The sequence below is a fragment of the Pezoporus occidentalis genome, unplaced genomic scaffold (assembly GCF_034315485.1).
Source record: "Pezoporus occidentalis ecotype Australia unplaced genomic scaffold, CSIRO_AGI_Poc_V1 ctg188, whole genome shotgun sequence".
NCBI classification, from domain to species: Eukaryota; Metazoa; Chordata; class Aves; order Psittaciformes; family Psittacidae; genus Pezoporus; species Pezoporus occidentalis.
Window position 1 is genome coordinate 954,288 of NW_026913726.1, and position 16,025 is coordinate 970,312.

At 43.4% G+C, this 16,025-nt stretch overlaps 1 protein-coding gene across 10 annotated transcripts in view; it reads right to left on the reverse strand.

Moving 5' to 3' along the window:
• Positions 1-16,025, reverse strand: part of LRRC7 (leucine rich repeat containing 7) — a 160,662-nt gene that overhangs the window by 79,172 nt on the left and 65,465 nt on the right. For 9 of the 10 annotated variants that reach the window (XR_009964307.1, XM_062616113.1, XM_062616111.1 and 6 more), the window contains exons 2-6: positions 12,733-12,935; positions 6,775-6,892; positions 5,773-5,851; positions 4,970-5,059; positions 2,474-2,530 (exon numbers count right to left, since the gene is read on the reverse strand). Coding sequence is in view for 9 of the 10 variants with exons in the window: in XM_062616113.1 (XP_062472097.1) it covers positions 2,474-2,530; positions 4,970-5,059; positions 5,773-5,851; positions 6,775-6,892; positions 12,733-12,935 (547 nt within the window). In the remaining variant the exon portion in view is untranslated. Of the gene's footprint in view, positions 1-2,473; positions 2,531-4,969; positions 5,060-5,772; positions 5,852-6,774; positions 6,893-12,732; positions 12,979-16,025 lie in introns of those variants that run through there. The other variant, XM_062616109.1, reaches the window with a different exon arrangement.

A 16,025-nucleotide genomic window follows, 5' to 3' on the forward strand; every position in this document is an offset into this window, starting at 1 on the left:
GGATGAGAGGAAATGGCCTCATATTTAGGGCACCAGGGGAGGTTTGGACTGGATAATTGGGAGATATTTCTACCCCGAAAGAGTGCTCAGGCATTGGAACACGCTGCCGAGGGCAGTGGTGGAGTCCCCATCCCTGGAGGGTTTTAAAAGTCACATAGATGTGGCACTTAGGGACATGGTTTAACGGTGGACTTGGCAGTGCTGGGGAATGGTTGGACTTGAGCTTAAAGGTCCTTTCCAACCTGAACAACCCTGGGGTTGTAGGCACAGCTTTCTTGTCATGATTTGCAGTCTCTTGTTGACTAAGAAAACAAACCAGGCTGGTATTCAACATTTCCCTGTTTCCCTGTAAAGGCTGAATGCCGTTCCAGTGCTGCTTTAGCTCCACCTGCCCCATTCCCGGCTCTGCGTTGCCCATGGGCTCACCACTATCCTACATTCTCCCACGCTCAGCCCTCATCTTTCCAGGCCCTTTCCAGTATGTAAAAGGACGCTGCTTTAGATGCTTTTAATAAAAAGGGTCAAATTCACCCTGACAAGGAAGCAGATGCATCATTACCCTGTAACATGTGCTAACTCCTTTCTTTCCATCCATCACACTGTGCACCTTTCTCTGCTTGCAGAGGACAAAAGATGCCCAGAAATGCATCCACCTCCCTTTTTTGTCCCAGCTGATGCAAAAATGACCTTGTCAACTTTCTTCCTCTACTCCATAGCACAGCTGTCCCTTCCATCTAGCACTTTCAAGCATATCATCTGCATAAGCAAACCCTTTGATTTCCAGTTGATCTCAGCAGCATATAGCAAAGCTTCAGCCATAGCAAAGAGCAGAGAACAAACATGTCTCCAAGTAACACTTCCCTTGGTGACATGAATCAAAGCACCTCCTCACTGTCAGAATCAGGGAGTGGGAAAAGTCACACCTTAACACACTTAGTGCTACTGAAAGCAGAGGCTACTGTGCTTAGGTATGAATATTCCAAACACTTGTAAAACTCGGCAAAATCTGCCTGTTAAACACCATCTATCACAGAAAAAACCACCCCAAATTATCAGTAACAATGGCACATTCCCTATCATGCTTCCACTGAATTCAGCAACAGCTCTGTTATCATCTTTAATGGGATGAAATTTCGTCTAGAAAGATAAAGACATTCTGTTTGATCAAAAATGTTCTGTTGTGGAATCCCAGCTCTCCAACCACATCCATTTATTCCAACCAGCACCTTCTGCATGCAAAGACTGTAACTCCCTGCTAAGAGAGACTGATGCTCCCGAGGCAGTCAGATAACATGAATATATACAGTGTGGATACAACCTTCTGAGTGATAAAAGGCCTCAAAGGCTGCAAATCTGCTGTCCTGAAGAGGTCTAATTTCTAAACGCAGATGAACACTTTGATACCAGATTGAAGCTTTTTTGTCTGTTTTTCAATAGAGTAAGTGTACTCAGAACAGAGGAAAGAAAAGTTTATACAAAAAAAAGAAGTGTTTTAAGCAGCTATAAAGAATATTGCCTTTAAAAATAGCTTTCCTTTAAGAAAGGGAAGAGCTGTGGATAAATCCCACGGGAAGTAGTGAAAATGTCACTATATCCCATTAGAGGCAAAATGCCTGAGTAGGAGCTTTTGAGAACTGCATGCTTGCTAAAAAGTGCCCTTTTAAATGAGCTAAATAATATGCATTGCAGTATTCACACCACTTCACAAACACAGCCTATTGCCACCACAAGCCTCACTTACAATGGGGACATACACCCCTCATTGCTAACAAGCCCCAAATCCCTGTGCATGCTTTCACTGGATAGGATCCCGATACAGAAAACAGACACGGAACACCAGTCAGAGCACATAACATTGCTTGCTGTGTGCAGGGCAACGTCCCACATTCAGCATGGGAAGTGGACAGATTCATTTTTTCATTTCTTTACTGTTTCCTTTTCAAAATATCATTTAAATGTTGGTTATATTACAGCAACAGAACACAGCGACTTGCTTTTTTGATGAAAAACATCAAAAATCACTGCCAAATGGGCATTTCTTCCATACCCTAACACACAGGTTTACACAGAACTGCAACCCACCCAATACACCCAGCTTCTGTACACATCATCTGAGGAGTTTGTCCTCCTAATACACTGAGTGTGCTCAATACATCAAATTCCTTCTTGATATAGAAAATGCATCACATAATCACTGACCAGGGTTATCTCTTGCTGGTTTTGATTTCTGTTCACACCTCCGTTTGAAATGTCACGTCACAGAGTTTGGATATTGAGTTACAGCCAGCTAATGTAAATGTACCAGTCCCCATCTTCCACTGTGTGTTTGCTTTTTGCTAAAAACCTTCAGCAGAATGCCTTTAAACCATGAAAAAATAACTCTTCACAGAAACAATGTCACTGCATTGCTGACAATACAAACGCTTTGGGAATTTCGGGTGGAAGATACGTATGGGATTATTCAGCCACTTACTTTGGTAGAGTTTTCAAGTGATTTTCTCTTAACTCCAAAATTCGCAATTTGACAAGTCTGAAATATGATAGAAAAGAATTAGTTCAGTTGTTGAATTAGTTCAGGTACCCTTCAGAATGAGCTCAAACTACTTACTACAACAAAAAGAGAGGCTTAATGCACAAGAGTGAGATGTCTGGGTATTGCGGGGTTGAATAGGGTCAAAACGTACTCAGAACCAAATAGCTTCATGCAAGGTCAGCCAGCTTCAGAGAAGGATGTTATCTGTCTTTACCTGATCTCTTCTGAAAGCCTTTGAGACACATCAGGATTTCACGGTCATTCTAAACTATTTTTAGTCATTATTCCACCAAGGCAAACATAGTAAAAGTTTCTCTCAAACATTTGCAGCTGTAGTGAGGGATAAAAAACAAACCCCATTCAGCTCACAGCTTCTGCAGTTTTTGAGCACTGAATTCTATGGCTCCACACAGGGATACCAACCTATAGAGCAGATCTCCCCCGAGTTTGCTGTATTCAAACAGGAGCAAGATATGTGCTCAAGTGCTGGCGTGAATTAGAACCTGCACACGACAACACTTCACAATCCCGTGTCACTGTGCAAACTCCAACTGGCAATATTATTTAAGCCGCCGCAATAAATCTCATGAAGTAGAATAATGGGGAGGAAGGAGGACAGTGAGTTTCAGCAATTCAAACTCCTCCACTTCACATCACTCTATCTCTACAGTCCAGGTCCTTTAGCGCCACAAGTGCAAACGTGTGGCTATGAGAGAAGTCTACAAAACCCCAACAAAGCTTTAGATAGTTCTCTGTCCAACCCAACACCAGTTTCCTGTTTCACGGAGCCTCAGGCTTCCCGATATGATGCTCTTCTAGAAAACTATGATTTTACTTTGTCCTACCAAATAAAGCAGAAAACATTTCAAGTCCTCACTGTGCTTAACCAGGACTAAAAAGAACGTCCAGTGAGAAATGTGGAAAGACATTTACATGCTGCTTGGTAGCACTGTTCCTGACTTCATTCACAAGGCTAAATGAGACTGTAACAGACCAACTGAGTCTTACTGTACCAGAAGGTACAAAGAAAGCACTAAAATATGGAGAAGAGCAAGAAGGGAGATGCAGGTAAAGAGCTAATCAAAGAAAAGCAATGTCTGTATGCTAACACGGGAAGTTCTGAAAACATGAGCAGGTTTTGGAAAAGCAAGATACCAAATAGATAAAATAGAAGCAAAATAATCATCAGGGAACCATCATCACTTTGTGTAGGTAAATTATGCATTTGTGAAGGAAAAACAAGAAGTTAGTGCTTTCTGCTAAGAGGGTTAGAATATGAGGCATGTCCTGAAGCACAGAGATTATTAGACACAGCACCAGCACGGCTTCAGAAGAGCATGACGGATATAGACACCCCACACCTGATAAACTGAGGGTGTTTCCAATTTCATTTGGAACCAGATGATCTTAAGGTCCTTTCCAACCCTAACTATTCTCTGATTCTATGAATTTGAACATACTGTGTGTATCCAGCCTGTCGATGGTTTGCTCTGCTCTTCCAAAGACTCCTCAAAGGAAAACAATGACAATTGCTCTTCCTCCTCCTTCTTCAAGCAGCTTTTTCTAACGGTCACTGCAGCCCAAAGCCCAGACTCAGCTCGGGTCAGTGACAGCCCCATCAAGGGGGTGCTGATAAAGCAGCACTTTGTGCCTGAGCAGACCAGCGTGATTTCCAACACACATTCTGCCACCTCTGGGTTCATTTGGGAGGGCTGAGTTGATGTTCCCAGTTGAACAGTAACACACACATACAGGCGCTGGGTGGACCATGGAAAACACTTATACTGGGGGAATTCTGCAACACCACCATGGATTTCCTTTGCTAATCCTTTGTCTTCTGAGCTATCTGCCCGACTGGATGATCACTGCCATTTGGCTGTGGCAAATTGTGTTAACTTTGATTTCCTCCCCTTACTTTGTCCTTATCTAACACTTTCTGGCTCAGCTTCTGCTGCATTTATTTTTACCCTCATTCTCCAGCCTTTCTGCTCTGCTGTCTTTTGAATCTCCTCTCTGTTCCGGCTTTCACATTTTATCTTTGGTTACTCAACCACGTTCACTCGTTTCTTTCTTTCCTCCTGACTCTCACCACATTTTCCTTCCATTCAGTTTTTAACAGGCATAAACCATATTGTTCTTTCTGCCCTTGACACAATTTAATAATACATTTGATCAAGGACAGGTCTCCTCTTCAATTTCTCTTCCCACCTTTTCCCTAAACCACCAAACTGCATCGCTTCATCATAGAATTCCTGCTGACACCACATCCTCTCTAAAAACAATCATTCATCAAAACAGAGCTGAAAAGCCAAAATCTTTTCTTCTTTTTCTTTTGTTTAGCTTTGTTTTTGAAAAGAATACAGCTTTAAAATGGTCCCTTAAAGCTTCAACTGGGTTCATATGAAAGAGCAACACACTCTGATGACTAATTCTTACCTTCCAAAGTTAGCTGGAAGAAACTCCAAAAAGGCATCGTTTAGATAGAGCTGGGTCAAATTTAGAAGTTGTGTGAAGCCATCTGGCAGCCTAAAAAACAGTTAAAAGCTTAATGCTCCCACCAAAGTTGCTATGGAAATGACAACAATGTATATTTAGAAAGATGACTCTCTCACACCTTCTTTTTCTACCTAAATTCTCAAGCAGAACTCATTACAGACAACGTTTTTGCCCACTTTCATCTCTTCCACGCTGCTATAACCACATGGAATGCAAATACCTTGCACAATCAAGTTCCATCAGCCTTTCCTCCCTTCCCAGCTGAGGGGTTTCAGTCAAAGGTGCTTTCTTTCTGTCTCTTTTTAACTGAAATAGTAAAATACCATCCTTTTATCTCCCTCACTCCAGTTTATAAATCATGGGATTGCAGCACAGAGGTTTGGTTATTATTATGGCAAGCTTTCTGAAGGAATAAGGGTTGCTAAGGTCCCAACCAGGAGATGAGGGGATGTGGGATGCAGCCTGCCTTACTTCCCAAACCCATAAAGCACCAGCCCCTGTGCTCAAAAGGCTCCATCCCATGGACTGCTTTGCCAATGCTTTCTTTACTCTGTGGAAAGACACCCCATTTGTTCCATGGCACACAGATCTTTTCATAGATGCATCAACCCTGATGTATTAAAACAATTATATAACTTAGATTAATCCTGCAAATGAACTTGATATGATGCCTTTACATCAAAGGTCACTCTGCAAAAAGTTTCTGCAGTTGCAGGATACAAACACAAAGTACTGATACTCACTTGGAGACCGGATTGACACTGGCTTCAATAATTGTTAAACATTTACAACATTTAATATTCTCTGGAAAATCTTGAATTCCTGAAAAAAATATTGAAAGGGTTGTCATACACACATTAAAAAAAAACTGTTTAACTTGTTTTGCTCAAAAATCGTTTGGCATCTTCAGATCAGACTTAGGCTGTAACAGGAAGAACACATATGGTTTAGTATTATAGTGTAAAAGATGATACTTAAGCACTGAATAAATACACCAGAGGAGATATTATGCCTTGTATAAAACTATTATGCTAATGCTTGATTTATATAACCTTCTAGAATTAACCAGTGATGTCATCTGTACTGAGACTTCTGCCTTTCATTTCTTTCCAAACTGTTTTCCTTCTTTGCCTCCTTCTCTTTGCTGGAGAACATGAATATATTCCTGAGAGCCTCCAGGCCCAGACCAGGAGGGAATCTTTCACAATTTGAGTGCCTAAGCCTCAATTCCAACACAAAGACACTGAAGTTCAGCCAGGCAAAGGCTTTTAGGCTCATCAATATAATGGGATAGAAAGTAAATGTCTAATTTGGGAACACACTCAGCAAACTAATCACTGCCTATATAAATCCTGGCAGTTGTTCACCTGCAGCCTCATAGGCTTAAGTACATCACACAGGAGCCCAGAAAGTGCTAGGCCACTTTGGAGAGTGGAATGGGCTATAAGTGCACTGGAAAATGGTCTCCCACTCCTATTTGGAATGGTCCTTGGGGATCCCTGAGGAGCCTTCCTGTTTGCGATGTTCATCAGTCACAAACCATCACAGCATAAAGCAAACTCTACTCTTGCTATTTAGAGAAAAGTATATGAGGTAGATATCAGCCAGACTTCTCAAAAGTGCCAGACAGGAGAATGATAGATAATCTGCAATAGCAGCAAGTTTCTAGAACACAAGTTTACGAGCCATTAGGAACGAAAACCTCACAGTCAGTACAATTCCTTCAAATACTTTCAATCCCTTACCATTTTTACTGATATCGAGTTCTCTGAGATTCACCAGGCTGGCAATAGTGGTTGGCAGGCTGGAGAGGTCGTTATCTGGGATGCTCAGCTTGCGGAGAGCTTGACAGTTGAACAGTTGCTGCAACACAAGAAGATGCTTTACAGTGATTCAGGAAAAGGAGCAGTTTGGGATCAATATTTATACACAGAAGCAATGAATATCACAAACCTACATTTGCTACGTAAGAATTCAGTAGTCAGAAAGTAGTGTGAAAAGCCGTTATTTGAGAAGACATTCTTGCAGGCTGCTCAGTATCAGAAACAGCACAAACACAGTTGGAAGGAATAAGCAGCAAAGCAGTTGATTGGCAGCAGGAATGATCAGAAAGAGCTTTCTGTCAAAAACTCACACTCACTGCAATCAGTATTTGCAGGTACATGTTTTGTATGTGACAAATTGAATCAAACACTGTTCTGGTCTGTGGTAAATTAAAATATTTGATTTTATAATTCAATTTCATGATAGATTTTAAAATATTTGGACTGCATGCAGAAGAAATTCGCTATCTTTAAGAAACAAAACGCTTTGACATTCCCAAGGTGTCCTTCAAACTTTGACATTCCCAAGGTGTCCTTCAAACTTTGACATCCCCAAGGTGTCCTTCAAACTTTGACTTTCCCAAGGTGTCCTTCAAATCTCCCCAAAACTCAGGACTTAATTCTAACTTTCATTCAAACTCAGATTCAGACCTGACAATACGTCAGAATTCCCACTGTAAAACCAAACTCTTCTTTCAACCTAAAGTAATCAATAAATGATGCTGAAAGCATGAATTTCCCATGGCTGCTTTCTTCATGAAACACCCCTCTCATACACCACCTTCCACGTGGGAAAACAAATGAAACTATCACGTTAGGAGGAAGCAGCCATGAAGAAGGATTTCACATTTAGGCACGTTGCGTCGCCAGGTCAGAGGTGCCGCAGATGAAGAACAAACAGATCTATCTTTTAGATCAAGTAGCCAATAGGTTCTTCAAGCCCAGTGCTGGCAGGTACAAGAGGAGAATGCCCAGAGAAGCTGTGGCTGCCCCATCCCTGGCAGTGTTCAAGGCCAGGTTGGACACAGGGGCTTGGAGCAAGCTGCTCTAGTGGAAGGGGTCCCTGCCCATGGCAGGGGTTGGAGCTGGGTAAACTTTAAGGTCCCTTCCGACCCAAACCATTCCGGGATTCCATGATATAATTGCTCAGCAACAGTCCTGTGGAAAATGGACTGCCACCACACCAGGTTGCAGAAAAGACCTGCTGAACGTTTCACACTTTGTGGCTTTGGGCTCCAAAACCATTCTGCTTTTCAAGAGTTAAAAGTTACCAAACCCTGTAGGACCTTCTGCAAAAATGGATTCACAAATGGCACCAAAAAGTTCAGTGCATTCCAGGCAAGAACAACTTTGATGATCCAAGGACTGGGAAGCCATTTAAGGACAGGCTGAGAGAGCTGGGCTGGTTCAGCCTGGAGAAGAGAAGGCTCCTGAAGGGGAGACCTGAGAGCAGCTCCAGTGCCTAAGAGTGGCTATAAGATGGGGACTCCCTTCTGACAAGGAGTCCCATGGAAAAGACAAGAAGTGATGGGCACAGGTTACTCCTGCAGAGATTCTGGCTGGACAAAAGAGGAAAATTTTTCCTAATGAGAACAACCAACCACAGGAATAATCTCCATGTGGTGGATTCGCCAACCTTGGACACTGTTAAGACTCAGGTGCACAGGTGCTGGGACATCTAGTTTAGGTCATGCTTTGCTAGAAAGGTTGGACCAGATGGTCCTTGAGGCTCTTTCCAGCCTGGGATTCTATGAGTCTATGAAATTTTCTTTGCAGGTCTCTCACAAGGGTTCTTGAAATGTTAGTGCTGTGGTTATACCAGATTGAGCCTTTCTTTCAGACTTCTCTATCAGAAGGAAGTCTATATGCTCAGCTCCAGGCTATTTGAGAAGGCATCATGATTTCTAGATGAAAAACCCAGCCAAGTATCTGGAGAGGAGAAAATTAACACACAAATGTCATGCAAATGCCAACCTGACCCTTCACTTTAAGCAAATTTTAGATCATTTTGAAAGTGCATTTTTCTGTCAAAACTTCCTATGGTAATCCTTTAGGAAATCTTGCTCTTCCTTCCACTTAACCCCTCCTCAGAAAACTGAGAGGGAGCCATATGAATTAACAGTGCTCAGAATGAGAAGCCCCACACCACAGTGGCTATCAACTGCCACCAGACACAAAGGGAAACACATCATTTTGGACACGACTGGAAAGGAATGTAATTAATAGGCTCTTGGGTTGGCTCTTGAAGTTTGCAGCCACATTAGTGCAGGAGAAGCTGTAGACCAGAGTAACACTCAGCATGGGGAACCTTCACAATATTGGTACATATAGAAACCACACCATGCTATTGTACCTGGAAAATTTAATTCCCAGTGCATGTCCCCAGCCGTTCCCCTGGAGAATTCATATTTTAAAAGCCAAGAAAGGGCTGGAACTGTTCTGACAATATCTGAACAGATACAAGGCTTTGGAGCTGCTGAATGAAGCATAATAAAAAATATTCCCCCTGGAGTAACTCTGTGATGTACTGCTGTATCAGGATCAATAAGAGGGTGAATACAGGCATGCAGCCCCCAAATTGGACACTTTTTTTTTACCCACTGTGTTTTCTAAAGGTGCCTTTCTCAATTTCTAGTGCTTTCTGGCTTTGCCATCATGCCTTTGTTGTGATCCTTGCACCGTACATCCCTGTTCTGCTGTTCTTTCTTTCTTTCGGGATGGAAACCAAGTGGTGCCAACAGAGCTGTGAGTTCTAAGGACGAGCTGTCATTCTGAGCATCTCAGGTTCCTGACTGACCAGCAGCAGAGGCTGTTGGCTTCCAGGGCCACTGGAGAGCAGTATGAAATCTGTGCTTCTTACTTCCTATAGGCATGGCTGTGAAATGGATTGGCTCATGTTCTGGGGGAATCTGATGTCAGGAATACAAAGAAATAACACTTCCTAGCTTTGCAGAACACAAATATGATTTCTTAGTGACAGATTTAGAAGAAGAATTCAATGCCTTTAATGGAAACTATAACTTACATAGCAAATGCAATGCAAAAGAGAAACCTTTGAATTTATAATACCTACCCACCTCCATGAGCTATACATTAGCATTTACCTCACCACCTTTTTTACGTTGGTTGTATTTTGTTCTCAGTGAGACATTTAAGCATTAAGATGTAGCCTCTAACTGCAGGAGCGGATTATTTTACCAACACGTGAGGTGGCAAAAGACAGTGGTGGCTATTTCTAGAGTTTGCTGTTGGAGACAGACAATTTTTTTCCTTAGGCATTACCAAGTAAACTAATTTTGTCCCTTACAAAGTAGTCCAAGTCTTTATAAGGGAAAGCTGCTGGGGAAAATTTCCATCTCGTTCATGTTCTGCTGGATATTGGTTGCCAGTGACTCCACCTTCATCAAAACCAATATTCACTTTTATTAGTCACTGATTCATGTGGCTCATACACATAGGGGCATATTTGCAGCAGCAGCTCATGATAATGAACCCAAAGGCACATAATGTAACAGACTTGGCTAGATATAGGGGAAAATAAAGAAGTAGAATTATCTAACAATCCTATAAATCCTTAAAAGAAAATAAAGATATTAGAAATGGGGAACTAGAAATCCATTTCTAAGGAAGACAGAATGAAAAAAAACAACCCAACATTGTTATGATACATAAAAATTAAGGTAAAAGATTAAAGAAAACCCAAGCAGAATGACTTTAATCAGATTAATGCAAACCAATGCATTGGTTTCTAGAGCATAATGAAGCAGTGGAAGTAACTCGGGTAGATCAGGACTTAATGGAGGTTTTTGCGGTGCTGTTTTCATTCAATTTGTAAACATGATCAAGCATTCTGATGATAGAGTTTCAAAGGAATATTGTAACTTCAGAGGCCCCAAAGTTTCGGTAAAGAACAGGTAAATTGACCAAACAGATCTCCTCTGGATGAGGTGATTTGAATTCATGTTTAGAGAGAGGGCAGTTCAGCCTACGGTAGATCACAACATGTTCATGTTCAGTCATATCAGGCCATTTTAAGGAAAACCTGGAATTTTCTCTCCTAGCACATTAACTCAACAGTGAAAAAAGTTCAGAGACATGCAGCAAAAAGATCTGAAGCAGAAAATTTGATGAAGAAGTTATTTGAACTGTTTAATTCATGGTCAGGATTAACAGCAGCTTAAGACAAAATATTATGAATGGTGATAAGAAAGCAAATTAACACCGTCATTAATCGACTCCTAGACAAGGCCTAGACTGTGTCAGACGACGCATTTACTTCAGAGGACTTCTTCAATCCACAGTATTTGCTTCAAAATATTATTTATAGCAAAGAAAAATGGGAAAAGAGAGGTGCCAAAATAGAGTCCTATACGTTTAGATCTCCTCAAGGTATGTATTCATGTGCTGTTGTGTTGCACAGTCCACCGATACAAAGGAGATGATACCACGCTGCAACATGACGGTTTCCTTTCTGTTGTGACTGACACTGACACCTACCATCTTCACCCCTTCCCTTTGGGCCCCCAGCTTTGCCATAAAGAGGTACAGCACATTGCTCTTGTTCTGTGCCCTGATGTGTTTGTCCTCCTTTACCACAGCCATTTAGTTTGAATGCTGTAGTATGCGTACTTCCAAGAGACTCAAAACAAATCCACCCCAAAGCCCTGGCTAAATTCAACACTTCACATATTCTTCAGTCCGATTCTTCAGTAGCACAATTAAAATACACAAGGTTAACGATAGATGATTATTAAGAGAAATAGTCCTCATTGTGGTGGAGATCATTTTACTCCCATTTCATACTTATGGGGACCGAGAAAATACCTGGTTCTCTGTTGTCCTTTCTAGGAGCAGGAGAGATGAAGCAGCTCTCCATGTCTTTTGTCTGTGACCCTTAGAAGACTGCAGGTACCCTGTCTTACCATCTGTAGAGAATTTCTTGACAGAGTGAGCAATCCTAAATGAACCATCATATCTAAGTAAAGGAACTCCATGTAATGGAAAAAAGATGTTTTCTACATTTGTAAATAGAATTCACATAAAGCCTCTCTGCAGCCTACGTAAGAAACACATTGAGAGATGCTGAAGAATGGATTACAGTGGAACAATGTTTAATTAAAGACTTGTAAGCACCTTTCAGTGCTGCTGAGAAAAATTCAATTAAGGAATGGATTACATTACTTCATGCTTCATTATGGAGCTTGCACCTACTCGTAATTGATTTTCCCCCACCTTGCCCTCTTTTGTTTCCACTACACTGAAGTTACAGTAACTTTTAATTCCTCATAGTAAACATTAATCAGCAGAAGAGCAGATTGCAAGATTCCATATAAGAAGTTTTGCACAGGAAGGATTACTTCAGTAATCTCATTGCAGAGCCTCCTTTGCAGTTATAACAACACCAGTCACTGGCATTCCTCCCACAAAGATAAAGGGCTTATCCTGATGAGGAAACTGCTTTCAAATGCAGTGCTACAGAGGATCCAAATGTGAGATCAGCTCACCCTGGTCGAGGTCTGCAATGCCGCACTCATCACTGGCACTGCAGAAAGTCCTTCTCCTGAACAACTGCTAATTCCCCATGTTCAGACTTCACTGCCTGCTCCCTGTTTTAGTGCCCTGAAGTGAGGAGGAGGAGGTGGCCCCACTCCTCCCCATGCAGCACCACCCCTGAGGTCGCTGCCCCGGCTGCTCGGGCTCTTCAGAGGGCAGAAAAAGCCTTCTAAAACCAGAACTGAATCTCGAGTTGCTAACCATGACTTCCAAAGCAAGCAGATCTGCTGGGCAAGGGCAAGCCCCATCTCCGAGCTGAAGCACATGCTGCACACGCACCGAAGCACCCAGCTTTGCCATCTGCACTGCAGGCACAGCACCCATTACCTTAGGTAGCTCTTCAATTTGATTGGCATCTAGGTAAAGCTCCTCTAGTGTCCGTTCAAAGCTGAACACCTCCTTTGGCACCTGCTGTAGGCCACAGTGAGAGTAATCCAACACGGAGACGATTTCTTCTTCCCCACGGAAACATCGGCAGGGCACAAGGCGGCCGATGATCTTCCTTTTGGTTGTCATCTCCAAGCAGCATACTGAGGGAAAAGGGGAAAAACACTTCTTTGAAACTGTCCACATTCTGGGGACTATTTCTTTAGCATCACTATCAAGACTGCAGTCCATTAAATACAGCTTCTCCTGAGGGATAATTCCCGTAGCCTGCATTTCTTATTCTACCTTTCTACAACACATGAAAAAGCAAGATTTGTCGGGCTAATCACAAAAAAACCAAACTCAAGACATCATCTGTCCCCGTATGCTGGGACAGCAGAGAATGCACCAAGCCCATCCACAACTGCTGCTTCCTTTAATGATGAAAATTAGGTGTGTAAATCTGACACACATGAACATACATCCACCATGTACGAGCAAGGCTCTGCAGCTGGGTCGGGGCAATCCCAGCACAAACACAGGCTGGGGGAGATGGAAGGGGCAGCCCTGAGGAGAAGGACTTGGGGTGTTGGGTGAGGAGAAGCTCCCCGTGACCCGGCTTCAGCATGCGCTTGCGCCCAGACCCCCCCGTGTGCGGGGCTGCACCCCCAGAGCGTGAGCAGCAGCTCAGGGAGGGGATCCTGCCCCTCTGCTGTGCTCTGGGGAGACCCCCCCTGCAGCCCTGATCCAGCTCTGGGGCAGCAGCACAAGAGGGACGTGGAGCTGTTGGAGGGAGTGCAGAGGAGGCCATGGAGATGCTGCGAGGGCTGGAGCAGCTCTGCTCTGGACACTCTTTTAAACCACACAACTAAAGAAAAGGATATGAAAACTGAACCAGCCACAAAACTAGAACACGAGTAACCCAGACCAGGCAGTTTGTCATTCCTGCTTTGCTGTATCACCGTTGTCGACTGGCAACTCAGATAAGAGGCAAGCAAAATGCCACTAGTTTTTCTGCAGTAAAAGGAACACCTGGGAAGCATCGGAACAGGCTGTTCCCTGCAACCTCTAATCCGCCTTTGTGCACAGTTTGCACCAGCACCTTTAACTCCACACAGGTGTATCTCACTGTTTTCCACTGGAATAAAACCACCTTGAGAGTACACTCAAAAACCAGGTTTTGTGCCCATCAAACAGCCTCTTAGTCAGGAGCAGATACTGACATTTTCAGAAGCTATTTTAACATGATTATAGACAAAACAGGCTCCTCTGAAGCACATTACCATGGAGCCGTGAAGGGCTAAACCTTCAGCTCCCATTTTCTAAACCACTAACAAGGTTTTGAATTACATTTATAAAGAGAATGCACAAAATTAGCCCTAGCAAAGCAAACCAAAGCTCATCTGGATGCCAGCAGATAATTCATATTGCTTAAGCAATTATTAATCCAAAAATTAAGGGAAATAATTGGCCAGAAAATGCTCTATTCATGGCTCTCTGACTTTTTTATCATGCAATCCACCGATATTTTGGAGGTAAATAAAATGTTTCCTTTCCATGTTTCAGTTTTCTTAGCACCTACCTCCAATAACCCCAATGGGATGAGCCCACAAACACTCACACGAATAGCGGGTGTTCATGCCCTCAAGCAGACACGTGTTGGGATGTAGAAAGGAGCAGCAGTGAACCTGAGTGCAGCTGGTTTTCAGCCAGTTTCTGCTGCCTCCTGTTGGCTCAAGGGCAAAGCTTAAAGCAGAGAAAAGGATGGAGGAATTCTGTGATTCATCCCGAGCAGGTTGGGGGTGTAACATGAAAGTTGTATCTTAACCACAGTCAGCTGATGCACTGAGAACACCTGCAGAATACATGTACATAAACTGCTAAATATGTAAACCAGAACACTTGCAGGTATGGGAAAAGCAGCAATTCCTTTACCAGCACTGAATGACAAAGCCTAAAAGCTTTCTTTCGGTTCAGTGGTATCAACATGCACCACGCAAACCCACTGTGAGCTTTGATTTTAAGTGTTCTCCCAGCTCCCCACCCCAGGAACACTTGATCCCCAGTCAGGTTTCATACCCAGCACTGTAACTGGATGCGGCTCCTTGATCAGCACCCGAAATTCCCTATGCTACAGGAATGTTCATTTTAACATTACCCCTAATTTTCTGCTGGGAACAAGGCTACTGCCTCTTCAGCTCCCATCTGTTGCTCCATTTCAAACATGTTTGGGAGGAAATGACTTTTATCATCTTCTCAACTCCCAGATACGTTGCCTTTGTCACCTTCTATATAAGGCAAAGCCCTAGAGCTCTGCTCCAAAGCAAGTCCAGCAGGGAATGGCCTGTATCACTGTGTTATCTGCTGTCTCCATCTCTTTCGCACTGTGCCTGCTCCCACCGCCACAGCACATCACACGCAGTCAGAACCCCTGGTGTCAGCCTGTATTTTGATGTTGAAAGTGGCTTTGGCCATCACCACTGGAAGTTATCCACCTTGCACCATGTTCTACCTGGCTTCAGGACCATCTGCAGCCGCAGCCACTGCTGGCTTCAGCAAACCTCTGGGGGAAGCAGCAAAGCAGTGACAAGAGGAAAGATGTCACCATCCCAGGGCTGCTGAAGGGACCCAGGGGATACGGTGTTCCCTGTGCTGCCTGGCTGGGCTGCCTGGCTGGTGCCCCCTTCCAGAGGGAGCACCTCAGTGTGTTGCAGGGTGCTATTCCTTCAGGAAATGCCTTGGGGAAGGCAGCACAAACCCTGCCCAGCTCCTCCACCTCACCAGTTCTTCCAGAATCCAAGCAGAGGCTGGAGGAGGTGCAGCACCATCACCGACACCAACCTGTTCTGCATCCTCACCCCCAGGAACCCCCCCAGATAGCTCCCTGGAGGGGACAAGATGGAACCAGATGAGAACTGTCAAAGCTCTGGCCACAGAACACGCTCTGCACAAGCCAAATGAAGCTACCTGCCAAGCCGCACGGCTCCTGCATCAAGCACCGGACCCAGCATCGGCAATTGCCTATCTCAAACCTTGACACGACAAAAATAAATGCCCTTGGAATATCAAATTATTTGCAGCTTCTCAAACCATTTAAAGATAATGAACTGAGCAATGACAGGAACTTCAGAAACTCCTCACAACGTGCTTCCCACAGGCATTACAAAGCACTTGGCTCTGCATTATTCTCTTCTCCTGTAGGCACAGACACAGAGCAAACCCCACGCTTCATTTCAATAGAAACCCAGAGCAGT